General features: G+C 42.6%; 1 protein-coding gene across 9 annotated transcripts in view; it reads left to right on the top strand.

Moving 5' to 3' along the window:
• Positions 1–27,381, top strand: part of Znf385b (zinc finger protein 385B) — a 362,200-nt gene that overhangs the window by 280,296 nt on the left and 54,523 nt on the right. For 6 of the 9 annotated variants that reach the window (XM_041639854.1, XM_041639857.1, XM_041639856.1 and 3 more), the window contains 2 exons: positions 12,769–12,807; positions 17,781–17,891. In XM_041639854.1, the coding sequence (XP_041495788.1) occupies positions 12,769–12,807; positions 17,781–17,891 (150 nt within the window). Of the gene's footprint in view, positions 1–12,768; positions 12,808–16,993; positions 17,097–17,780; positions 17,892–27,381 lie in introns of those variants that run through there. The other 3 variants (XM_041639855.1, XM_041639859.1, XM_041639862.1) reach the window with 2 other exon arrangements.

The raw sequence follows: 27,381 nt of genomic DNA, 5'->3' as shown, positions 1-27,381 counted from the left end.
CGAGTTTCCTCCTATGGGACATACCTTAAATCGTATTTGAAAGTGGTCAGCTACCTCCATAAAACAGCCTGTTTTTAGCTTGCCACAGTCACCCAAGTTGTAGTGTGCCTATAATAAAATGGAAAAGCTCAATAAGAAAGTAGGGAAATATTAATACATAAAATATTTCCCACAGCCCGGGAGAGGAATTTCTAAGTCAGAGGCTCAGTGATTGATGGGAGTGGCGCTCGAAAAGCCCGAGAGCTCATCCAGTAACACAGTGTTTTGTCTCTGTTTTCCTTTTTCTGACTTTTCCGCCTTCTAGATTCTTGTGCTCAGAATTAAGCAGTGCGGTCTCTTTGCGGATGAGCAGCACCCTGTGGAATATTCCAGTCTCTTTGCTTTTATGGTTGCATTGAGGGTGCTAAAGATGAATTGGAGTGCTATTTAGCAATCTGTGAAGTTAAAACACATCTGCAAGCTTAGGAATCCTGGAAAAAGAATCTTTCCCAAATCAAGCTTTCGCTTTAGCTTTTTTACAACTTCCTTTTTATGTTTGGATTCTTGAAATAAAATGACAAATGGCTTAAGTTGTATGAATGATACCTTGTTTCCCTGGGACTCCGAAACACAGGGTGTTGGCATGTTTTGAGGATATATGACAATTAATTATTTTAATGTGCTCATACGTGAAATAGGCTACCTGTGTCATTGTGGGGCACTCTGTGGCTTGGAAGGTTGAAGAATATAACCCAGAATCCTTGTTTCTTCTAGTAGAGGGGGCTAGTGCTTGACAGAGTGAGATAAGCAAGGCTCGCCTCCACTTTCACCTCACGGGGATTGAAGTGTGCTCACTTCTCACAGCTTGTTCACATGGGGCGTAGCTCTAAGTGCCTGACAAGTCCTCCCCAAGCCAAGCTGAGAACCCCCCCTGCACACTGCAGACGCTGTATGGGGAAGACAGGCTCGTCTCTTCAGTCTCAACATGCTTGCTTGTAAGCACAGTTCCTAGAGCCAGCTGAAGGTCTGATGCAGCAGACAGCAGATCTCCCCCACCGGCCTGTGACTAAGGAAGAGCTCCCCTGTCGAAAACATGTCTGCTTCTCACTTCGTCGTTTCTTGCGCGTGGACACCAAGTGTCTGTCACATCTAAGATGGGTCTTTGTCACAGCGGTACAATCAAACTCACACACTCTCCTTTCCCATCAGACACGGAAATGATAACCCTTTGCTGCTGTCAGGCAGGAAGCTGTCAAGCTCTTCCCATCTTCCTTTCCCAGGGTAGTCAGTCATGGATTCATGAGATTCCACCTCTTGCAGAAGCCACCAGGAGGATCCTCTTTAATCTGAGGCGTGACTGCATGTGGCTGGCTCCAGGGAAGCTCTGTTGGCCACGAAGGCAGCGTCCAGGTGGGAGCCGGAAGGGAGAGGACCCTGCTGTGTTCCAAGCAGCGAGAGTGATCTTGAGGTCACTTTGTGTCGTCTTTCTCCATCTTAATACGGGGCCTGATGGTGCCTTCCTCATCAAATCATTATATAATGAAGGTTTGTGTTGATTATATTCAAAGAGAACTGAGCATGGTTGAATATTTAGGAAACTTCTAACATTTATTGAATTTGGGTTTTCTTCTGGGAGGAAGAGACTGCTGTGAAACACCACAACTATTTTTAATTCTTTAAAATAATTTTACATATCAGATGTTTACAAAAGGACTCAACATAGCAAGGCGCTATACTTACAAATAAATAGTAATTTATATTAATGTTTCAGTCCCTTTGATCCCTTTCTAACTGTAGTAAATAAATAGTGTTCATCCCTGAAACCGGCTTTGTGCATTAGAGTAACCCTAGTTAACATAAATACCCAGGTTATTCATGTGGCCAAGAACTTGAGTTTATAAAACGGACGCTCCAGTTTAAAACATCTGTACTTGGTTGGTTTGCAAGACGATGGCCCTCAAAGAGAGTGGCACTATGAGGAGATGTGACCTTGCTGGAGTGGGTGTGACCCCACTGGAGGAAGTGTGTCACTGTGGAGGCGGACTTGGCGTTGTTTTACACACTCCAGTCAGGTCCAGTATCTCAGTTCACTTCCCATTACCTGGGCAAGATACAGAACTCTCGGCTACCTCTCCAGCACCGCGTCTGCCTGCACGCTGCCGTGTCCCGCCGTGATGATAATGGACTGAACATCTGAACTGTAAGCCACCCAACTAAATGTTTTTCTTTCTAAGCGTTGCCGGGGTCATGGTGTCTCGTCACAGTGGTAGAACCCTAATAAGACACCTGGTTCTCTGTGTGTTCAGTTCGTTCCAGCTGGATGAGATGATTGGCAGGCCATATTTACAGATCACAATCACCTGACCTCCTCCATGCACTAAAGATGGCCACAGCTGAATTCAGGGAAGGCTTGGTAGGGCTCTATTCAGTGGAGGTTGGGGGTGAAAAAAAATATACACAATTAATTTGCTTGGACTCCATTTGTCTTTAAAGTTACTCAGAAAACTCTTGGGAAGCTGGAAGCTGTTTTCCGTGAGACTTTGTCATGATGATTTGAAGATGCCATAGCCTACATTGTTCATTATGGAAACCACAGCTAGGCCAGCGGCCACTTAGAAAGTGATTTAACTCAGTTCTAAGAGTTAGTGTACCAAGTTCTCCTGCACATCCGGATACTGAACATTTGTTCCCCAAGGTCCCTGGGCATTTTGTTTTTGACTTACACATCTCCCGCAACCCCTCTTCCCCACACACTTTTTTCCCTGAATCTCAATCACATCACCCAAAATCTGAGTAACTGCAACTTACTGGGTTCCCTCCTGACTATTGTATAGACACCTTTTAGGGTACATATGCAAGACAATCATTTTTTTCTCAGAATAAAAATGTCGGCTTAAATCAAATTTTACTCAGGGGCATTTAGTCATAGATATATCCGCAGAAAAATACTAAGTCTTTAGACTTTGTAAGTTTAAACTGATGTATTTTTAAAATCAGCTATTTAAAAAAAAAAAAAAAAGCACGTTTTAGAAAGACAGAATGTACCACACACCCGACCAGGCCTGGTGCAATCAGACCCTACATTGTCTTCGGCGAGCTGCCGTCTCCCTGACCTGGCCCCTAGGATGGATGAGTGGCTTCTGGGACCCCGGATGTGGAGCTCTTTGAAGCCGCATGTCTGGGGAGCAGCCCTTTTGTTACGGCGCCCGTGTAATATCAGAATTTCCTGGGAGTGGGTCATCACAGGAAATTATCAGCAATTCATAGACTTTCCTTTCTGCGCTCACTTCAGCCTCAAGGGTAATCACAAAAGATTATAGTCTCCATTTCAGCCTTCACATCTCCGAAATATTCTCCTCTGCTGAGAGTGTGATTGATTCCCAGAGGACAGCTTTTAACCCTAACTTTAGGAGGGCTGGTCAGACTAAAGTCTTTTGATGACTGCCAATCATTGAGATTGTGGATGATTCCGGCATATAGTTGGCAATTCCCGACTAATTATACAAAGCATTTTAGACAACATGACTTGTATTACTAGGTAGAGGTATTTGTCCAATGTTAGTGAAAATGTTGGGCATGATGGGAGAAGCATAATGGTCAATAAAAATTTCAGATGAATGTCATGAAAATTGAAGGACAAGCATCCTGATAGAACTGATTTCAGAAAATGAAAAAAGATAATAATAATTTAGGACTATTTCCGAACATCTTCCCACTGCATGGACGTACTGTAAATAGCTTTTTGCTCAAATGGTAAAGTCTTGGGGATTTTGTTTGTTTTGCCAGCTGTGTAGCTCAGGCTGGCCTTGAACTCGTGGCATTCATCTTTTCTCTACCATCTAAGTGATGGGTTACAGGCATGTGCCACCATGCACCATCTGAAACAATAAATCTTTTGAGTGTTGCTGAGAGACATTTGTGTTTCCTGACAAAGCACGATGTCATTCATGTAGCTTTTTCTTGGTTTCTTTCTTTGTTGTTGTTCATATGTAATGTGTACATGCATGTGCACACATTCATGCACATGTCGAAGCCAGGGGTAGACACTAGATGTGTTTGAGTTCAGTGTCAAACTGAACCTGATGCTCTTCAATTGCTAGACTAGCTAGCCAGCAAGCTCTGGAGACCTGCCTGCCCCTACTCCAGAGCCGTGGTTACAGGCAAACGGCACCAGAGTCATGCCTGCCTGTCCTATTCCAGAGCTGTGGTTACAGACGTCTGGCACCAGAGTCCTGCCTGCCTACCCTACTCTGGAGCCATGGTTACAGACATATGAGACCATGCACAGCTATTTTCTATGGGTCCTGGGGATCTGAACCCACAGCAGGGACTTTATTCACCAAGCCGTTGTCCAGCTCCTCTGTTTCTCCATTAGGAACTGTCGGTGCCGTATCTGAGTAAGCAAACGAGATGGATTTTTGGTTGGCTGACTTTGTTTTACTGCCTGCACTGTCCGTACTTTGCGGTCGCTCTATTTAGAAAGAAGGCTTTGCCGATCTGGAGTAAGTTTGGATGGTGAATTTTCTTTTCCTGGAAATCGCCATTTCCTTACCAACGTAAAGAAGAGAAAATGAAGATGGTTCCACTTAAAACTACTTTTGGATTGAACTCCTTGCCTCTTTTGCATTCATGTAAAATAGTTTCAAGTCAAATGAACAAATGTTAAATGTCAAGCTGTACAATTAACAGAGCCTTATTCAATAAAGCAATTATCACTGTTGCAAGCAGAGGGAGGCATTTGAGCACAGCGCTGTACTTCCCCTTACAACTGCGATGTATTTTTATAACATAAATGGAAAAACAAGCCTGAACCAGGAACGTTTTCTCCTGAGAAGAGCTGATAAATGCATGCAGGTACAGTCACACAAAGGGACAATAGGAATAGGAAGGCATGATATAATAAAAGCTGCTTTTGATAGATAACCCATGGCCGTAGAACCACTCAGGCACTGTTTGACAATTAAAATTTTAAAATGTTAAGTTTGACAAGAGGAGCCTGCAAGGAGCAATAGAAAGCTCAGATCTGAGAGTCTGGGTGTCCTCCTTTGTTCCCGGTGAGAGTCGGAAGGGGTGGACGACAAAAGAGTTCACTGGCAGGATGCTCCAGCCACACTGGCTTCCGGGTAAACTGCTGTCAGTTCGGGTGTGACGTCTCCTCTGCAGGCTTGAGTGTTGAGTGCTTGACTTCGGCTGGTGACACTGTTTCGAGAGGTTCCCAAAACTTCAGAAAGCACAGGGCCTTGTTGAAGGGCACAGGGAAGATGCCATCGAAGGTCAGCCCTGGTTTCTAGTCTCATCCTCTCCTCTGCTTCCTGCCGTCTGGAATGCTTGCTTGGTGCATTGTTAGATTAACATTTTGTTTTTGTTGTTTACCCAAGATTCAAGTTTAAGGCTACAGTGTATCTTATTTGTAGAACATGTGCCTGGCTATGTGAAAGGCTCCAGCTTCAATCCGGAAAAAGCAAATGAATAGAAACGTAAAATTTTACTGTCTTAGATTTTTGTTTGCTCTGTCTGACAGCGATAGTTCTGTCTTAGTTACAGAGGCTTCTATAAATCACTAAATTTCTCAAAAGTTCTCCTCTTTTTCAAGTGAAGAAGCTTATATAGAATCATACTGATTTGCCGGGTCTGAGCTACCTGTTCCAACTAGAATTCCGTTTTCACAGTTAGGATCCTTTTTAGATGTGTGACTTCTATGTCTCAAAGCAGAATTAAGCAAAGGAGTGGTCTGGGTGTGGTGGCTCATGCCTTCACCCCACCTTTGCATTTTCCTGGCAGAGGCAGCGCATCCTGGAGGTCAAGGCCAGTCACACCTACAAAACAAGTTCCAGACTAGACAAACCTACAGTCCCGTGGGTAGTCCTGGAGATCATACCACCACACAGGGAGTGGCCCAGGAAATCCATGCCTGGTGTGAGGACTGCAATACTCCAGATGCATTGCATCTAGCCTCATGCATCTCAGCGCGTTCAGAGTGAGCGTCAGCAGTGAGTTATCGGCATATTCAGGGGGAACTGTTCCTGCTTTGCACAGCTCAGAGTCTATCAAGCAGGCTCGCGTTTCTGCCTTTACCTAGAGGAGTTTCCTTTTCGTCTTCTCTGTTTCTAATCTGCATCCCAGACCTGATGCCTCCAGCACTGTGCTGTGTATGTTGAGTTCTGGGGCAGCATTGCAACTTGTTTAGGCAAAGCGGTTTTGAAGGGATGCCATTTCCTGTGTCCCACGGTGTATGGATTCTTAAATCAGGAAAGATCACCTCCCTCGTCTCTCTGAAAGCTCTTGTAGTGTTTTCTTAGCTTTTTACAGAAAGCCAGTAAACCTATCCTTACTTACAGGAACTTGATGATCTCTCACCAGCCGTCCTTAAAACTGTCTGTTAGTGTCAAACGTAGAATCAGGTGACATGCATGCAAGTCCCCCACACACACTTAAAATACTGAAGAATTAATAATAATAAAAAATACTGAAGAATTCTATTTTTAAAATAATATTTTTCAGACTTATGTTGGTGATGGTATAAGTCACAAAACAAACCCCACACCACTTCAGAATTATGAATAATAAAAGGGTTATTTATTTAAGGGGAAAACTTACAGATCACTGTCCTAGATAACAGTCCTCTGTGTGATCAGGAATAGTGTCTAGCAGCCAGAAGCGGGAGCCGGAAGCAAGAGAGTGGGCACACCTTTACAGCTGCTTTTATAGTATAAGAGTCCACGCCCAAGTAGGCTGGTATCTTAAAGGCTATTGGCTGAAGGAGCAGAATGCACTACCACAACATGTTGGGGTGCTGAAGTGTCTGCTATGGAAATTTAATGATGTCTTTGAGAGTTGTTTTTTGGGGGCCTGGTGAGATGGTTCAGTGAGTGGGAAAGAAGGCAGCTTGTTGTGTAAGGACAGGGCCTGAGGGATTTCTGACTCCCTGTACCCACATAAAGAACAAGGGGTGGCCAATGGTGTGCCTGAGACCCTAACATCGGAAGTGGAAGCAGCTCAGTGGTCAGCCAGACTAGTGACAGATAACTGAGCTGCTGACTCAGTGAGGTACCTGTCTCAAGAGAATAAGGGGGTCATGGTTGAGCAGGACACTTGATGTTCTTCTGCACACATGTGAGTACAGACATGCATACACCACACACACATGTACAGACATGCACACACACCACACACGTATGTACAGACATGCACACACATGTACAGAAATGCATACACCAAACAAACACATACAGACATACATACACCACACACACATACAGACATACACACACATATACGGACATGCATAAACCACACACACACATACAGACATACATACACACACACGTGCAGACATTCACACACACACCAGTTTTGAAGATTGTCTTCTCTCTGGCCTGTCTTCCAAACATTAGGATAGCTCTTTTCTTCAAATGTGTTATGGAGAAATCATTCTCATAACCTGCCCTCAAATGAAAAGATTCCTTAGCCTGAGTTCCTGCAATGATATATATTATCTTGTTTTATTTCACCCCAAGGAGACCTGATACTAGGCAACGCAGGAGACAGTCTATTTATTTTGCATTCTCTTGGTGAAGCCAATCTTTGTTGTTATTACTCTGAACAGCGAACTGTAACAACTTCATGGGTATTTATACTTGTGCCATCCAGATCATAGTCAACTATGGATTTTTTAAAATGCTAATATATTTTACTGAGAAAAATAAAACAATACTTTGAAGGAAGGGACTTCCCTGGGGATAAGAAAATATTAATCTTATTTCCCACTATATTTCCCATCTTGTATGGAGCTGCTAAATTTTGTTGTTGTTTTTTTTTGTTTTGTTTTGTTTTTAAACAGTCCTTCAATCTACTATACACATATAATAGAAAGAATACAACTTTTTTTAATATTTATTCATTATGTATACAATATTCTGTCTACATGTATGCCTGCAGGCCAGAAGAGGGCACCAGACCTCATTACAGATGGTTGTGAGCCACCATGTGGTTGCTGGGAATTGAACTCAGGACCTTTGGAAGAGCAGGCAATGCTCTTAACCGCTGAGCCATCTCTCCAGCCCAGATAATGAGCCGGGTGGTGGTGTTGCACGCCTTTAATCCCAGCATTCGGGAGGCAGAGGCAGGCGGATCTCTGTGAGTTCGAGACCAGCCTGGTCTACAGAGCGAGTTCCAGGACAGGCTCCAAAGCCACAGAGAAACCCTGTCTCGAAAAACCAAAAAAAAAAAAAAAAAAAAAAAAAGCTGTTAAATTTTGTAATAGAGGTAAATTCTTATTAATTTCTTCAATGGTCCCAAGTAAAAGTTTCATCTCCTTCACAGATACTTTAGTTTTTCTCATGTCTTTCGACAGCCTGTGTATTAATGTGGCAGGAAGTATAGTTACAGTGTCTTTGCAGGTGAACACAAATCTGTCAGTTCTGTGTTTATAATTTGACCAGAAATTATTTTAATTATTGAAGCAGTAAGAATAAAATGAAACCGTTCCTGGAAAGTTTTTTGTATCCTGACTGGAAAAATTACATTCTTTCCTAATGATTTTAGTTGCATCTTAACATTTTCTTGTTTAAGAATGGAAGCAAAGCACAGCAGAATTTCCCTTAGCCACAGCTCAGCTTCTTTCCCTGAGAGCGGCAGTTGCAGTTTGCGTTAAATTTGGTCTGTGTTTTCTAATTCATCGAATCGACCAGTCAGACCTTTGCATGTGTGATATTATCCTGAGCTGGGAATCCTAAGCCTCGGAACCTCTCTAGTTTGTCCATCTAACTCTCCGATAGGATCGTCACATTCCAAGATCATGCTGGGTACGTGTGTCAGCAGCACTGTGCCCACAAAGGAATAAGGTGACCGTCTCTTTGTTTAAACTGAAGTCTGTGAGCACTCACTGGCGTGGCATTTCAAATGATACAGCAGCATAAGTACAACTTTGAGTCATTTCTCTTGATCCTGGGTAGCATGGGAAATCAACAGGCACTGTGGAGATTGTATATGTAGTTACAATGTTTGCTACATACAAGGATCTACTGTCAGAGTTCAGACATTCCATGTCAGTAAGAGAGACACACTAGCCTTATGGCATCTCCCAGAAACAAAATAACAACAAAACTGCCAGAAAGAATAAGCTTTAAAGGTTATTTTTTTCTACTCAGAACAGTTTAACAATAGTCTGTCAAGACGGGCATGCAAGCCGGGCATGCTAGCTAACACCTATAATGCAGGACATGGGAGGTAGAGGTCGGGGGATTGCCATGAGTTTATGGCTAATTTGGACTTCATACTGAGTTTCAGAGTAGCCTCAGCTATAGCATGAGGCAGGCATTGCTTAAAAATAAATAAAAGAGAACAAGGGAGAAAAGAGGGAGAGACAGAAGAGAGAACACTAAAATGACTCCTAATGACATTCCAGTGTGTGTGTGTGTGTGTGTGTGTGTGTGTGTGAGTCTGTGTGTGTGTGTATGTGAGTGTGTGTGTGAGTCTGTGTGTGTGTATGTGTGTGTGAGTCTCTGTGTGTGTGTGTCTGTGTGTGTGTGAGTCTGTGTGTGTGTGTGTGAGTCTGTGTGTGTGTGTGTGTGTGTGTGAGTCTGTGTGTGTTGGGGGTGGGGTACACACACACACTCAGATCAGGACCTTGTTCAGCCATCATCGGAGAAGCTTCCTCTGGCAGCAGATGGGAACGCATACAGAGACCCACAGCCAGACATTATGGGAAGAGGGAGAGGCCTTGGAACCTCAGCCCTAAAAGGGACATCTGTATCAAATCCCTCCCTTCAGGGCTCAGAGAACCCTGCAGAAGAGAAGGTCGAAAGAGTGTAAGAGCCAGAGGGGATGGAGGACACCCACAAAACAAGGCCTTCTAGAACAACAAGATGGAAGCTCATAGGCATTCACAGAGACTGAGGTAGCATGCACAGGTCTGCATCAGGTCACACATGTTACGGCTTCCAGTTTAGTGCTTTAGTGGGATTCTTGGGTGTGTAAAAAAGTGGGTATCTGATTTCTGTGCCTCCTCTTTTCTGTCTCTTAGTCTTGTCAACTCCAGTACGGTTTTGTTTTATCTTACTATGTTTTACTTTATTATTTTTTTAAAAAAAAAAAAACCTTTAATCTCTAGAAATTCTAACACCTAAAAACAAAGTAGTTTAATAGTCTGTATGTTCCTTTTGATCCTGCAAAATGAGATTCTAGAATAACGTCCAGAACATGCAGACCGGATGTCTTTACTAAATGTTTCTTCAAAATGGATCAAGAATATTTTTCCTTCCTCCAAGCCACCCCCTTTGTCGAGGGAATAAACGGGGCACTTGTTGGCTCTCAGAGCCCCTCAGAGCGGAGTGGGAGAGAGCGGGCGAGCTTTCTGGCTGTGTTCATTTACGGTCGCACACAGGGATATAATGAATTGTGGTCACTTTCAGCCATTACCCTCTCCCAGTCCCTCCTCTCTCCCCCGAAACACTGAGCAGGCCTCTTTGTTCTTTCCTATCTCTGTTTTTGAAGTAACTTTAGAGAGACATTGCTCTCCAGTAATGCAGCTGTCACTTTTAAGTATGTCATTTCGTGAATATTTGTGTCGTTTCATGAATATTTGTGAATATTTGAAGTGTGACGGGACGCTTTTGTCATCTGCCCCTGTAAGTCTGATTTTGAGAAAGGGATGGAGAAGAATAGTGTACTACGGTAATTTGATAATGTCACAGTTAAAAAGCTGATGCTTAGCCAAACTTCCAGAAGGTCCTAAACCGTAGAGTTTAGTAACTGCAGTCCTCTTTGCAGTAGTAAAGGAAGGTAGGTGCGGATGACGACACCCGCCCCCACCTCGCACCCCCTATCCCAGCTGACCTGGAATCTCCTAAGTATTTTCAGAGTGTTTTGTTTACTCTCTGTTCACACAGCTACAATTTGAAAAGGGGGCAGAACATCCCACATTTTATAAGGTTCTTGAAAGCTTTATAAAAGGTACTCAATTGGAATGGGGGTTGAATTAAGAGCAGACAGAATCAAAAAGACAAAAGCCCGGGCACTTCTCCAAGGCACTTGTACGGGCAGCTGCCTTCTGGATTCTAGAAGCTCTAGAACCATCCTGCGCCAGGTGATACACGGTCCCACCGTTCTCTGCAGTGTTCCTTTGCTAGGGTCAGTGTGGGGAGAGAACTTAGCCTAAGCTTGAAGCCTGACTCCAGGACCTAAGCCGAAGGGTGAATGAAGAGCAATCGACTTCATTTCTAAGAGCCTGGGATTCTTCCTCTGTACAGGGGACTCTTCAGTGAGCTAACCCCTCCATGTGCCCTAGCCTAAAGGAAGGCTCCAAGAAGTGAACTGCCCTTCTGATGTTTCTTAGCAACAGTGCACATCGAGAGAACAGAATTCCAAATACCCTTGCAAGATGACACTGATGTCACACGCTAAGAGAAGGCTCTTGGATGTGGCTACCTGAGGTGTGAGAAGTCCGGAAAAGGGAGATAGAGCCCAGTTGGTTGTTGTACAGGAAACAGACTGTTTTGTTTGTTTGTTTGTTCCCCATGCCTTTTTATTTTGCTACTAGTGACTTTCAGCCTCCAGATTCCAGTTAATTAGTTTGTCCCGTTGCACATTTCCGTCTTTACAACTATGTGCCTCTCATCGTTGACTCGTGTCCCCATGCAGATAGGAACACTGTCTGAGCCACAATAGCACTCCAGAGGTGTTTATTGGATGGAAGACTTTCAAATATAAATATATATATAGATGGATCGAATCCCTGGCTTCTAATTCTGTTTAGGTGCAGTGGATTTAATGGACTGTGTAGGTCATCTGTGCTTACAAACGGTTTTAGGGACATTGGTATAAGTAGATGATTGGCTTAAAAGTGAAATTACCTTAAGAACAGAATGGATAAAAGAAAGTCCTCTATAGTTCTGGAATGATATTCCTACTTCCTAGGGTAGCACCTCAGCTATTGCTGGTCCCAGCCTTCCTCCATAGCTAAATTGTTTAAAGACATGGGATGCAGCTTCAGTTTCAGCCTCTTAGAGGTCTTGGATGGGTGAACAAACTCATGATGCTTTGAAGTCCCAGCTAGAAAATCATCTGACATCTAAAATGTAATCACCTGCTCCCACAGCGCCGGAGACTCTACCTATCTCCATGGAAGGAAGCCAGAGCTACTGTTCTGTGTCTGTGTTTCTCCACAGACACCCGTTCTCAGGTGATGGTTCACCCCGTACAGCTGCAAGTCACTTGGGAAAGTAATGGTCTTAGAAAATACACGTATTTGTGCAGGTTTGTGGCTCTTGTGATCTTGAAGAGTATATCAAAAGGATGTTTGTTCTCATTCTGATGGTGAAAATGTAGCAGATGTAGTGATCGGGCCAGCTTCATCAGTTCATCTTAGAGCATTGCAATAGCCCACAGTTCATCCCCCCCATCCACAGCCTCCGGCCGCCTCCTCGGTTCCTGCCGTCAGCCACTACCCCCTCTTCGGTTTCTATCATCTACCTCATCTACCGTTTCATCGCGCTGCTAGGCTTTGCTTTTCATTTCTGTGTGGTTGTCATTGGAAGCACTGCAAAGGGCCCCACCTTGCTGCTGTAGTTAGAGCTTTTCAGGCTTCTCCACCTCCGGGAGCCAGAAGTGGACTTCTAAGTCCTGTACATAAGTGTGAATTTGCAGGAGCCGGAAGTGGGTTTCTAAGTCATGTAAATACGTGTGAATTTGTGGGAGCAGAAGTGGGTTTCTAAGTCGTATAAATACATGTGAGTTTGCACGTTCTTCTCAAAGCACCAGGTGATTACTTCTAACTTTTACTTTTTTTAGAAAAGAAGAGGCTTATTTGGGACCAATAAATTCTGCCAGGTAAGGGATTCTGGAAGCTGGAACTGTATGGCAGGGTTTTTTTTTTTCTTTTATAAACTTTCTTATAATTATTTCACAGCAAATCATAATTTTCCCTTTCTGTAGACTTTTTTTGTGTAAACAGAAATAGCATGAGCTAAATTGATATAACTAAGTAACAAGCATTTGGTCATTTAAAACTTACATCTTACACTTAATAAATTGTTGAAATTAACTCATTTTTAACAATTAAATGTCTATGAATTGCCAATTAAATCTTTGAAAATATTGCTTTGGTGAATAATTTTAGTTCTTCTAATAATTTCCCTTAACGTTCTATCTATGAAATTATTATATACATATGCATTTTTGTCATTTGGTAAATTTAACTTGACATTTTAGGGTTTATGAGAATGTCTTTATTAACCTAGGATCCATTATTCATTCTGGAGATCGCAGAATGAATAAAGAGTTGGCACTGTTGTGTGTCTTCCTGGGGAGGCAGGAAGGATCATCTGTTTGGCCCAGTTGCTGAGGGGTGAACTCTGTCCAAGTCTATAGTACCCGTCCTGCCCAAAAATATTGGGGTTATTTGCAGGGGTGTGCACACATCAAAGGTAGTCAGAAAGTCTTATGGGCAACATACAACCATCGATGCCACTGAGGAGTCCTGCCCAGGGCATGCACAACTCATGTCAACTGCACTACAGAGAAGCCCCCTGGACAGTTTGCAAGCAACGCTTCATCTAAAGTGGTCCCCATAGTCCATTGCTTACCTATGTAACCTCCGGGAGGTGTGGGGGGAGAGACCTCATAAAGGACATGAAGGCTCCTGAACCCATAAGTCCCCTGAGCCTCGTAGACGCTCCCTCCCTCCAGTGAGGACCTCGGCTACTCTCCTCTGATTCAAGGTGGTGATGACCTCATTCAACCCAACTCCACCACAACCGTTGGTCTACCCAACAGATCTTATAATGACTACAGAGAATGACCATCCATGACAAAAAAAAAAGCCAATTATTTAATAGTAATTCTTTTTATCTAACTTTTAGAACATTGCAGGAAGACATAAAACAAAACAGAATATTACATATTCTACTTTTTAATATATGGAAACTCTTTGTATGATAGTGCAAGCCTGAGTCTCACACACATGGTTCAGATATTGAAGGTCAGACGTCTAAACCCAGCACTTGTTTCAAGGGATCACGTGACCAAAATAAAAAAGAAAACACAACCTAAAAAGAGTGACATCATCCTAGATCACAGTCTCAGAGGTTCTTGCCGACAGTCTGTGGCTCTGTTTATCCTGGGCCTGTAATGAGGCCGAAGGAACACTGTGCTGTTGGGATGATGTGGGTGACTGGCAGAGACTGCCTGTCTTACTGCACATAGGAAGCAGGGTGGGAGGGAGGGACTGGGGGCCAGGTAGACCCTTCAGCAGCTGGTGCCCAGTAGTCTGCCTCCTCCTGGGAGGCCTGACCTCTCCCAAGCTCCACCATCTGTCTCCCTAACACCACCCGTGAAAGATGGAACACCAAGCCCACGCGAGACATTTTACGTTCAAGCCATAGGAGGAGAGACTTCTTTGGGTTCCAGTCTGTTATGGCAGGGTTGGTGTGGTGACCTGAGCAGCTGCCATCCTGATGGGCAGAGGGGACAGTAGAGGCTTGTGCTGCAGGGTTTCCTCCTTCTTGCCCTTTAGCTCCTCCCTGGTCCCCCAGCCTACTGGGTAGTGCCACTCGCATTTGGATGGGTTGTGCCCCCCCACACACACATCGTCTCCCAGCCCCCTCTGTCTCCACCCCCATCCCTGGATTAGCTGATCCTCTCTGGTAGTGGCCTCACAGATATACCGAGAGGTGTACGTGTCCCAATCCATACTGGCACTCAGGACCTGCCATCAAAATAAACATTTATGGAAAAGATAAAAGGGATTTAGACAAGATATTTTCTGAAAATCTGTGTAAGGAAATTGATCATTTTCAGTAGAAAATAGAGTACGTTTTTCTAATACTCATTTATTTTTTTTACTAGAGAAACCTTCCTTTTCTAGTTTTTGCATGCTTTATACATTAAAGTAAATGACTGATCAACCCCCGTGAATGTAGTAGTATATATAATATACTCTTTCTGTTAGATACATTCCTATAGTTGATGAGCTTATTAGCCAATCCTTCTTTTTTAATCATTTATTTTACATCCCAACCACAGTTCCCCTCCCTCCTCTCCTCCCAGTCTCTCCCCTCCACTTCCCCTCTGTACCCCACAATCCACTCCTCCTCAGTTTCTATTCAGAAAAGGGCAGGCCTCCCATGGATATCGCAAAACATGGCATATCAAGTTCCATTGAGACTAGGAACCTCCGCCTGCATTAAAGCTGGGCAAGGCTACCCAATATGAGGAGTAGGCTCTCAGAAGCGAGCCAAAGAGTCAGACAGCCCCTGCTCCCACTGTTAGGAGTTCCACAAGAAGACCAAGCTACACAATAAAGCAGCCATTTCAATGGGAGACAGCAGAGGTACGTTTTTGATATGGCTAGTTGCGTGTCATTCAAATGAAGGCAGCAAGTCAGGAAACAAGGACGCCAGTCAAACTGCTGCGCCAACTGAATGGACTTTGTGAGGAAATCTCTGATCTTACACACTAATCTGGTGACGGTGTCTTGCAGGGACCTCCGTAATGTGCTTTGGAAAGCAGGTGGTGGGAACTCGTCTGCCTCCATATTGGAGTGTTCAGCCTTGACTTACACTGAGGGATGGAAAATAGGAAGCAATGTTTTCAGTCTGGTGTGGTACAGATGTCAGATTTGAGCACGATACAGTTATATTGGGAATTCTTTGAAAAAGAATTTAGGGGGAACAGTTCTATTCAGCGACTGAGCTGGATCCACCCCTAATTACCTTGGTTTGATAAAAAAAAAATTTAAACTAGAATATTTTAGGTTCTAATTTTGTATGTGCTTCTGTGCTGTACCATAGGTAAAACCGGGAGAGATGCATTTATTTTAAGCAATGGAAGTTTTTAATTTAAAGATTAATTTTCAATGTATTTTTGAATGAGTGATAGGAAAAATGTGCATTCTAGCTATGGTTAAATGAATAAGATTGTTTATGCTTTGATATATGCTTGTTATAAAGGAATAGTGCAGAATACAGTAAAGATGAGTTAATTGATAATCATGAGCTGGCGTTTGGTAGATGGCCATGCAGTTTGGTCCTCGGTATTTCATACATCACCCGATGTTACATCAGCTAAGAATAAAATCTCGTGATAACAGGCTCTTCTGTCAACTTCGAAAATTGGGGATTTTTCTAAATACTGCCAGTTAGGTTAAACTATCTATTTTTAGGCCTGATACAAATTGATATGCTGCTACATCCCTAGGAGCCACTAGAAAGTATTTAGATAGGCACATCTACAGAGAGAATAAACACCTGAAGTTTGCTTTCCTGACTTTTTGGGATTTTTTTTTCACTGGTAGTATTTTTGTTTAACTTAATTCTGTGCTGTCCAATCCTCGTGCGATAAATTCAAGGACTGTCGAGGAAAGATGGTGGTGACCTTTGCCTAGCATCCACGAGGCTCAGGTTGGGAAGTAAGGCCATATCTGCCACTCCAGGAAATGCGTGTTCAAACCGTCACCCGTGTGTTCATTGTGGCTGTTCCTTTACTATCTCCTCTCCCAACTCTTAAACTTAGACCAAAAGGGGGCTAATTCTAATAACTTCACATTTTTATTTTTGGAGACTCTCACATATGAGTTCACTGCATTTTCCCAGTTTCTCCCCCCTCCATTTCTCTAGTGTTCTGCACCCCCCTCAGATTAGTTCTCTCCTCTTCTATACTTACCGTTGTGTTTCATGTACGTACGTCTCACGACTCTTGTTGCCTGTGACATAAAGAGCAATAACTCTGCCCTCTTTCTCGCTGCGCGTTAAGTTATCCTAAATGCTAATTTTATACTTTCTTGATTTATAAGCATGATCAGGGATGGGATTTATTTCTCCGCTCTCAGATGTCGTTAACTAATCCCACGTGAGACTCTGAGCCTGGGAGATTTCCTTGGTGGTGGTGTCAGCTGACCTGCCCTTTTTCACGTCACACCTGTTGAGTGATTCATCGCTCATCGCCTGCATTGTTTCATGAGCTGCCGGTTGTCTGATGTTAATGCTGGGGATTAGTCTCTGGGGTACACGGGAGAATCATCACGGTCTCTTTTTATCTACTCCACGTCTGTCTAGAACTGTTTCTGTAAGGGTGAAGGCTCGACATCATGCGTGTTTCTACGGCTGAATACTTTCATTACTGTACGTTTTCCCTAATGTGTATGTTTTATATGGAAGCCAAAAGGAATCGTAGGCTATAAATCAAAACCTCGCTTGATCAATATTTAAACAAGGATTGCATATTAACCAATCTGATACATGCATCTGAGTGTTCATTTGTAATATACTTTCCAGTACAGTGAATTTCAATCCATAGGACATGAAAGCTAATAAATTATTTTAAAATAAAGATACACACTTTCTGTTCTGTAATAAGAGCCTGACATTTACAACTTTGCCATAAATCAAAACTTAAGAAGTTAAATATATCTGTAGTGACTGTCACTGAGATCGTTCAAGAACCATGCTGAGCATTATCGCTTCCTACAAGGAAAACATTAACAACTTAATTTTAACCCTAACACATGGATCTTTAGTTTTCTGTAGTGTAACTCTTTAAAATGTCCCATGCCTCCTTTCATTGATAGCAGATCGCTAGGGGTATGGTGATTCTCTTGTGGTCTTTGGTTTGTTTTGCTTTTGTTTTTATTCTTAATTCCTGGAGACAGCCTTACTGGTGAGTGAGATTCTTTGATAGCCTCATTGGGAAGCTAAGAGTTAAAGCCTTAAGGAGTAATTCTGCTCCACTTCTTTGCCCACAGTGCTGTCTCTGTCATTCCTTTGAAGATAATTTTGACCTTTTGTTTTTAATCATTTGCTCTTCAGATGGACCCTGTGCAGAAAGCCGTCATTAACCACACGTTTGGAGTCTCCATTCCCCCGAAGAAGAAACAAGTTATTTCTTGTAATGTCTGTCAGCTGCGCTTTAACTCAGACGTGAGTATCACTTTTTTTCTTTCTGAAGTGTGTTGATTGTACCAGTGCTGATTGGCCTGAAGATGTTCATCTCCTCACTTGTGCCTGCTCTGTATCCTCTCAGCACCGGTTCCGGTTCCTCCTGATGACCCACTGGCTCCAGGGTGTCCAGTTTCCAAGTGACTTAGATTTGGTGCTTCAAATAAGAACAGTAGGGCAAGTGATTGATCATAAAAGTTAGGACATTCTCTTGTTTTATACTGGATCCCATTGATTCTATTTGCTTGCCAAAAATATTTGAAAATTAGAAATTATTAAAAAACTGTGTGAATGCTAAGAAGACTACTGAGTTTTTGACAAGAACAATCATATTTCATGCATGTGTTCAATCTTATTAGCTAGCCAAAGACTAATGTATTATACAAGTTATGTTTCCAATTCTTTTAAATATAGGAAAAAATTTCTATAACTAGCCAACATAGACATTCTGCTGAAAAGAGGTACCAAGGAAAGGGTAAATTCTAAATAGATTTTTAAATGTAAAAAAATAAATAACAGTAGAAATATTCAACTGCCAAACAAAACCAGTTTCCAGGATGGTTAAAGAAAATGTCATACATTTACATAATGGAGTATTACACAGTGGTAAAAAATAATGACATCTTGAAATTTTCATGCAAATGGATGGATCTAGAAAAAAAATATATTGAGTGAGGTAACCCAGACTCAGAAAGACAGCTATAATATGTCCTCACTCAAACGTGGCTTTTAGACATAAAGCAAAGAAAAAAACTAACCTATAGTTCACAACCCCAGAGAACCAAGACAACAAAGAGAACCCTAAGAGGACATACATGGATCTACATAGGAAGGTGAAAAAAGACAAAGATCTCCTGAGTAAACTGGGAATGTGGGGGTCACAGTAGAGGGTTGAAGAGGAGGGAAAGGAAGGGAGAGGAGTAGAGAAAAAGGCATAGCTCAATAAAAAAGTGAAAAAAATACCAGTTTCCAGTGCAGATGGGATCTGACGACTGTATCTTAGATGTGGGATTTCCCAAGTTTCTGGATTCAAAAAGCCATTCTGCAAAGAGCATACCACATATTTAACGTGTTTTTAGAAACACAAAAATAACAAGGCATCCTTCTTCATGTATACCACGATGTGACATTTCCATAGTTCTACACAGTAAACACAATGAAATTACACTCACTGGAAAAGAAGTTGATCATGATCTAAACAATTATATTTAATGTGATTTCAACTAAAGACTGGTGACTGGTACCTCATAAAATTCCATTCTGAAGAATTTAAATGTCCTGACATAAACAGAGGAACATAGGATGTCAGTTCATTCGATGTCTCAGTACTATTGAGATCTCAATTCTCCTCAGGTTGTAAAGACAGCAGAGTGAATACCCAGACTCCCCAAACCCTAGCTTTTTGTTAATAATCACCCATGAAGATGTATACTTCCTGATTTTAGTGCTTACTACAAAACCCACAGTTATCAAGGAACTTTGAAAAATCAGTACACCTTGGCTCAGCAGTGGAAAGTACTTGCTACTTTTGCAGAGGACTTGGGTTCCATTCCTCCATAACTCCAGTTTCCGGGGAACCAGCACCCTCTTCTGGTCTCCATGGTACAGCACACACTAGTGCACTGGCATCCAGGCAGGTGAAACTCGCACACACACAAAGATAAATACACATAAAGATAAAATCTCATTCGTTTGAGCTCCTCAAGCCCAATTACTATCAACACTTTGTACTGTTTTTGTAACCTTCCGGAGTTGTTTTATGGAACCATTTCTAAATGTGACTGTGTTTTTCTTTCTCTTAGGTATAGAGTAGCAAGCTTTTCTCTGCCTCTGTCTGTTGGTTTGTTTGTTCATTTGTTTGGTGTTTATGCCACACACTTGCACTGTATTCATGTGTATTTGTATACATGTCTATGTGCAGGCATGCACATGTTGTATTTGTATACATGTCTATGTGCAGGCATGCACATGTGTATTTGTGTACATATATATGTGCAGGTTTGCACATGTGTATTTGTATACATGGATATGTGCAGGCATGCACATGTGTATTTGTGTACATGTCTATGTGCAGGCATGCACATGTGTATTTGTATACATGTCTATGTGCAGGCATGCGCATGTGTATTTGTGTACATGTCTATGTGCAGGCATGCACATGTGTATTTGTATACATGTATATGTGCAGGCATGCATTGGTGTATTTGTGTACATGTATATGTGCAGGCTTGCACATGTGTATTTGTATACATGTCTATGTGCTGGCATGCACATGTTGTATTTGTGTACATGTCTATGTGCAGGCATGCACATGTGTATTTCTATACATGTCTATGTGCAGGCATGCACATGTGTATTTGTATACATGTCTATGTGCAGGCATGCACATGTTGTATTTGTATACATGGATATGTGCAGGCATGCACATGTGTATTTGTGTACATGTCTATGTGCAGGCATGCACATGTGTATTTGTATACATGTCTATGTGCAGGCATTCACATGTGTATTTGTATACATGTCTATGTGCAGGCATGCACATGTGTATTTGTATACATGGATATGTGCAGGCATGCACATGTGTATTTGTGTACATGTCTATGTGCAGGCATGCACATGTGTATTTGTATACATGTCTATGTGCAGGCATTCACATGTGTATTTGTATACATGTCTATGTGCAGGCATGCACATGTGTATTTGTATACATGGATATGTGCAGGCATGCACATGTGTATTTGTGTACATGTCTATGTGCAGGCATGCACATGTGTATTTGTATACATGTCTATGTGCAGGCATTCACATGTGTATTTGTATACATGTCTATGTGCAGGCATGCACATGTGTATTTGTATACATGTATATGTGCAGGCATGCACATGTTGTAATTGTATACATGGATATGTGCAGGCATGCACATGTATATTTGTATACATGTCTATGTGCAGGCATGCACATGTGTATTTGTGTACATGGATATGTGCAGGCATGCACATGTGTGACCAAGAGTGTGAAGGTCAGAAGTTGATGTCACATGTTTTTCTCAATCTCTCTCCGCCTTGTTTTCTCCCTAAACCTGGAGCTCATCTTTTCAGCTTGACTGTCTGGTCAATGAGTTCCAGAGATCCGATTCTCTGTGTCCAGCAGATTGCTGCCACGCCTAGCTTTTGCATGGATGCTCATTATTCTCATGTTCGCATGGCAGACACTTTACCCATCGAGCCATCTCGCCACCTCCTGCCTTGTCTTTCTCACAGCACAGTGTTTTACTGAGAAGCCTTTCTGTCCATGTAGAGTACTCCTTGACCTTCTGATTTGCAAACATGCTAGACAAAGATGCTAATGTCTTAACCTAGATCCTCATAATATGTTACGTTACATCACAAAGGGGATTAAAGGCAGTAATAGCCCGTCTCTAAAACAGAAAGAATGTCCATCACTGTGTCTTGTGCCCATGTGCCCGGTGTATACAAGACTCCTTAAAAAGGGAAGAGGAAGGCAAAAGAAGCAGTCATTAATGATTCATTGATTGCCCATTGACAGCTTTGAAGTTAAAGGAATGTGCCAAAAGCCAAGGAGTGTGCACAGTTCTACAAGTCAATCTTACCAATACCTTCGTTTTAGCCCAGAGAGATACACATCACATTTCTGGTACTCAACTAGGCAATAACAAATTTGTGTTGCTTTTAGCTTATGACCGTTTCCTGTGAAAGCAGTAGTAGCACACTAGTCTCTGTGTGTGTGCCCCATAGTCTGTTTACTTAGTACCCGTTAGCATTTGTGCATCCATGTCCCATGGTTTGTTTGCTCAGTGCCTCCTAAGTGACCATGTAGGTTGTTTCCCATTTAGGAAAATTGCATATATTTTCATAGTCAATACACAACAGAACCAGGACATAAATCTGGGCATCTTGCCTCTAAATCTGCAGGTGTGCCTACAATACTATTTCCAGTAAGTTGACTGTTGTCTAAGGATTAATTGGACCCCTTCTGGAAAACGGTGGGACATTCCAAAGAGTTAGCTTTTTCCAGTGAAGGCTGTGTGACTGCCTGGGATCCGTCCTCACATAGGAAAACGAGAGCACGTTGCAGCCTTCCGCTGTGTTCTCTGGTTCACGTGGAACACTGCATTCAGAGTCTTTGAGGGCAGAGACATGCAGATGGCCGAGGGTTTAAGGCCAGCCTGGTCTACATGTGAGTTTCAGGACAAACAAGCTGCATAGACCCTGTCTCAAAAAAAAAAAAGTTCTTGAACATGGACTTAAGTTCTGGTTTCGAACCTGGAAAATAACAGCAACAGTGTTGACCTTAGTTTTATGATGGGAAAATGGACTGTTCCAGCTCTATGGTTAAAAATAATCCCCATGGTATCACCATCAACAGAACAGAACATAAACACATCTGTCATACAGATAGGGCAGCTAAGGCCTCAGGATTATGCTTCCTGTTGTGTCATGGAAGCCAGGTGTGGTGATGCACCCCTGCAATGTCAGAACACAGAGTCAGCAGTTGACAGCCAGCCTTGTCTACAGAGCAAGTGTGAGGCCTGGACAACACGAGACCCTGTTTGCAAAACCAAAATAGAAAAAAAAAAAAAAACCAGAACCAAAAACGAATCTGTCCCATGGGTGCTTTGAGGGGAGGCGTGAGGTGTGAGAAGTTTCTCTGTAGTTCAGAATGTCTCCCGCTTTTGATGTGTGCTCTCCATCATCCATTTCTTCTAAGTGTAAATAATACAGGTAAGGACAGCTGCCAACGTGTTAACAGATGACCACCAGCTTCCTGTCACTACCCAGTAGCCCTGTGGAGAAGAAAGAAAAAAAATGAGATTTCTGAGTCATGCTTAGATTCTGAGCAATAAAACTGTAAAATCTGGATGGCAAATGCAAAAATGTGACATATATGTGTTCCCAGTGTTTAGCAGTGGGCTGTAATCTGCGTAACCGAGCTCGCTAACTGAGCATTTTTTATTGGGAAGGGAGTTTATTATTTTATAATTACCCCATTTACATTTTAATGCAAGAATTAAGAAGATGCTCATCCTTATTTCCTTTAATAACATTTCTACATCAGCCCCAGACTGAATTGGCTTCACTCTTCAGTGCAGAAACTATGCTTATGAAAGATCTGGAAGGCAAATTTGCACAGTAAACAGACGGTTCTCCACGGCTCCCTGTAACACACGGAAAACACACCAGGCAGACCTTGTGCCGTGAAACCCGGAGCGACCTAGTTTAAGTATTCTGCAGCCTGCTTTGTCCAGCTTTTACCATCTCAGTAGAGCGCCACTGTTGGAAGGCAAAAAGCTACAGCTTTGTTTACACAATGAAGCCTTATGTAAATGAGCAGGCATTAATCACAAACAGTTCCCAAGTGAACCTTTACAAATTGACACCATTAACTTTGCCAGGGGCAGGCCAGGCACTGCCGTCCAGGAATAATACACTTTCCAGAAGAGTCCTGGACCTTGGCGCAAATACGTGCAGATGCCAGTTCCTGCTTTCTTCTTCATCATCTTCCTAACCCAGGGTAAACCAAACGAGGTTGTCATGAGCCCCCACGTTCCTTCGTCCGTTGATAAATGAGTGCTCAGTGTGGGGTGATCATAAATTGATGGGCCTGAGTAGGAATCTGGCTCTCTAGAGAAGAGCCCCGGCAGGAGAAGGAGCTAGTGTACACTTCGCTACTAATACCTTGAGGCAAACATTCTTCTCCTTTTTGGCAGTGTTGGAAGCTGGGAGATCACAAATAGTTTCTAATTTGCATATTAATTTCAGTTCCCTGGAGACTAGCAGTAGAAGGATCAAGGAAATACAAGTGGAGTTTTACATAAGAGGAGCTGGGCAACGTGGTTTTAAGTGTTTAGAAACACAGATGCTTCATCATCCTCTCACCCACAGTTCACTGTAAACGACCTTCATCTCACCTGCATCCCCATGCATCGTCATCCCCATGCTTCGTCATCCCCATGCTTTGTCATCCCCATGCATCATCATCCTCTCACCATAGCTCACTGTAAACGACCTTCATCTCACCTGCATCCCCATGCTTTGCCATCCCCATGCAACTTCATCGCCATGCATCATCATGCCCACGCATCATCATCCCTATGCATCATCATCCCCATGCATCATCATCCCATGCATCATCATCATCATCTCACCACAGTTTACTGTAAACAACCTTCATCTCACTGCAAGTGAGATGCATCATTAAGGCTACAAATTATAAAGCATGAGATAGTATCCCTGATGCTAATGCCGTTGCTTTCATTATTAGCAAGGGGATAAACTTGCAAAATTTACAGTGTTTTGAGTCCCACCATAGACCACATTCTCTTCATTTTATCCTACTTTAAGGCATTTGTAGGTTGGTGTGTTTTGTGACATCGTCCTGTCTGGGTTATGGTGTAGCTGGTATCTCTGGATTTCAGCCTTCTGTCCTTCTTGCTGTGCTTTATGCCTTCCTGTCTGGGGATATGAAGAGATGACCTCATCCCATTTCATTGATTGACCTCAGAATATTATAGGCGGGCAGGAAACTAAAGGTTGCTTCGAAGAGAAAATGATAGGGTGACCAACCATTTGTGTGAACATTTTTTAGGGTGACCTTACTCTTATTCTTGACTATAAACCTCTGAAATTTTGAAAATCGCAGCAATTCCCAGGACTGCAGTTAGCAGGCAATTGGTACTTCTGCATGCCCTGGCACCCTCATTTCGCGGTACTTCTGCGAGCCCTGGCACCCTCATTGTATGCCTGTGACATCCTAGTGCAGCCATTTCGCCCAGTTTGTCCCCTCTGGCCTTCCTGCCTGTTCCCACCTCCCTGCTCTATTCTAAGTCTCCTTCCGACCTCCTGATTTCTTTAGCTGTTAAAATCTCACAGTGCAAACTCTCCCATCCACCACGTGACATTTAAGAAGCCTTCCGCTCTGTCTGCTAGAGGCCCCGGCATTCTCTACAGCCCACCCAGCAGCATCCTCAGCAGTCAAGAGGTTGGCTGTCATGCCACAACTTTGGACCCCACACGAATTTTCTTCCCACACAATGTTTGTGGACTCCCCGGTGCTTGGCCACCAGAACTGACTGTCCCTCTCCACCAGCTGCCCTGTGACACCAAGTCCCGGTAGCAGCTGTCCCTTCCTCGGAAATCAGATCACCCAAGAACCTGGAACCTTGTAAGGCACTGCCTTAGAAACGTCCCTTTAAGCAGAACTAGCGCAGGCTGCAAGGATTTTTCTGAAACTTCGGCACCATTTAGGAGTCCAGGGAACTCTTCAATTTACTGATGACATTCTTGGACTATCTTTTATCTCTAAAATATGTCGTTCCTTGTTCTTCCCTGTGTTCTCTTCAAACCCGTTCCATTTCTTCTTTCCTTTTCCTCTTTTCTTCCCCCGACACAATAGAGTAGCAAATGCACTGTTTCCCCGTCTTTCTTCAACACTGGTAATGTTTTTATTAAGCCTTTTTTCCCCTTAAGCAGACTCTTTGCTTTCAATTCAGAAAATTCATCTTCTACTATTTGACTCTCCCCAGCATAAGGTAAGGTCGCTGTCCCATGAATCAAAGCAACTTCTACACATGAATTAAGGCTGACTAACTGTTCCCTACCTCAGAAATAAGCTTCTAACCACTGTCAACCACCTGTGCACATCTACTCTATTGCTCTTGAAAGCGCTTGGGAGAGGTAGTGACTCCTCTAGGTTTTCATTTATATAATTGCATATGAATTTTATAAAAAATAAAATGATTATTAAATATATAAAATATAATGTAAATATAAAACCTTCTATACTTAGAAGCATGGCTTGGACATTTCCTCCCCCCTCAAAAGTCTTGTATGTATCTGTACTGAAAACACAGGCCATTTTCCTTGACTTTCTTCCCTAAACAAAATAGCATGAGAACTGTTACACAGCATTTATTTTTTAATATAAATTTAAGTTTTATGTTTAATATAAATTTATATTTATATTTTAATTTGTATTTTAATATAAATGTTTATATTTTATTGGTACTCTAGAGGTTATTGAAAAGAATACAGGCAGTTATATGCAAATGCCATGTCATCCTACTTAAGAAACCTCAGCAATCTCAGATCTGGGCACTCAGGAAGCTTCTGGAACCAATCCATCAGGAACATGAGGAAGAGCTACACACATACTCATGGATAAGTTGTACATGTTTGAGAGTACCGGTGCCCGGTCTATTAGATTTTTGCCTGTGCTGACATGGTTCCTAATGGGGGAAAAAAAAAGAGTCCTGGAAGTTGCCCCTGAAACGTGAGGCTGTGGTGTGTTGGAGAAGGTTGGACCTCAGCTGAACTCTGCAGCGGAGATTAAACAGGGAGCTGCCACAGGGACGCTGCTCGCGTTGCTGATCCAGGAACTTCCATGCTTAGTGCAAAATTTACATCTACTATTAAGCCATACGAATTATTAGAAAAATTAATATTGTGAGTTTGAAACCCCAATCAGTTCTGTCGGGAACAAAGGTGCGGTGCCAAAAATAGAAGGAATCGATAGCTCCCAATGAAAACCTGGAAAGTGATGGCCAGCTCTTGTCAAACATTTTACATTTTTTCCCATAAATAAGACTATTTATATTGATTCTTAGGTTTGGAGGGTAGCGAAGCAGATAGGAGGTAATTAAAAGCATAAATCTCCAGAGCCTAAGAAGGTAATTCTCTGTTTCTCCGACAGAGCTGACAAAGTGATGAACAATTGTTGCTTCCGCATGACAGAAATATAGCGTGATTACACGGAACAGGGACACGGGGTGCTAAAAGTTTTCTCCAATGGCTACCATTAAACAAGCTCTTAAAAGTTCAGTCAGCCTTTCGAGGTACATAGTAGTCACTCATTAAATTCTTTCAAACATTGCTTCCCCGGTAGCGCTGTACAGCAACGTTCAGTCCTCAGCATTTCCTTCTATTTTAAGTAGATATGTGGAGAGTTTAGGACTGACTTTAGACTCACCGGTGCCTCAGGACTGGGGACATGGCTTTCTCTGGTAAAGTACCCGTCACACAGGCCAAGGACCGGAGTTAGATACCTGTCAGTGACCCCAGTGCCCGGGGTCCTGGAACAGGTAGATGGTTGGAGCTCATTGGTTAGCAGCTTAGCTGAAACATGGTTCAAGTTCAGTGATTGACCCTGTCTCTAAACAAACAAACAAAGAAGATGAAGAACGGTGGAGCAGGATCATACATGATGACCTCTGTTCCATGCATGTGCACACAGGTGCACACATACCTGCAAAGAGCACAGGAGTAAGTGCGTAACACACACACACACACACACTCTCTCTCTCTCTCTCTCTAAATTTACCACCAGGAGGAAGAAAAGACTACGTTAGAAAGACCACTTTTGTTTTGTTTTGTTTTGTTTTGTTTTGTTTTGTTTTGTTTTGTTTTGGAAGTGAGCATAACAACCTAGACTCATCAGTTCCTAGATCGCGCTGGTG

This window comes from Microtus oregoni, unplaced genomic scaffold (genome assembly GCF_018167655.1).
Source record: "Microtus oregoni isolate MIOR12 unplaced genomic scaffold, Mior012 000060F_ref0000265, whole genome shotgun sequence".
In the NCBI taxonomy this organism is placed as follows: domain Eukaryota; kingdom Metazoa; phylum Chordata; class Mammalia; order Rodentia; family Cricetidae; genus Microtus; species Microtus oregoni.
This window is presented reverse-complemented; position numbering and strand designations above follow the sequence as displayed.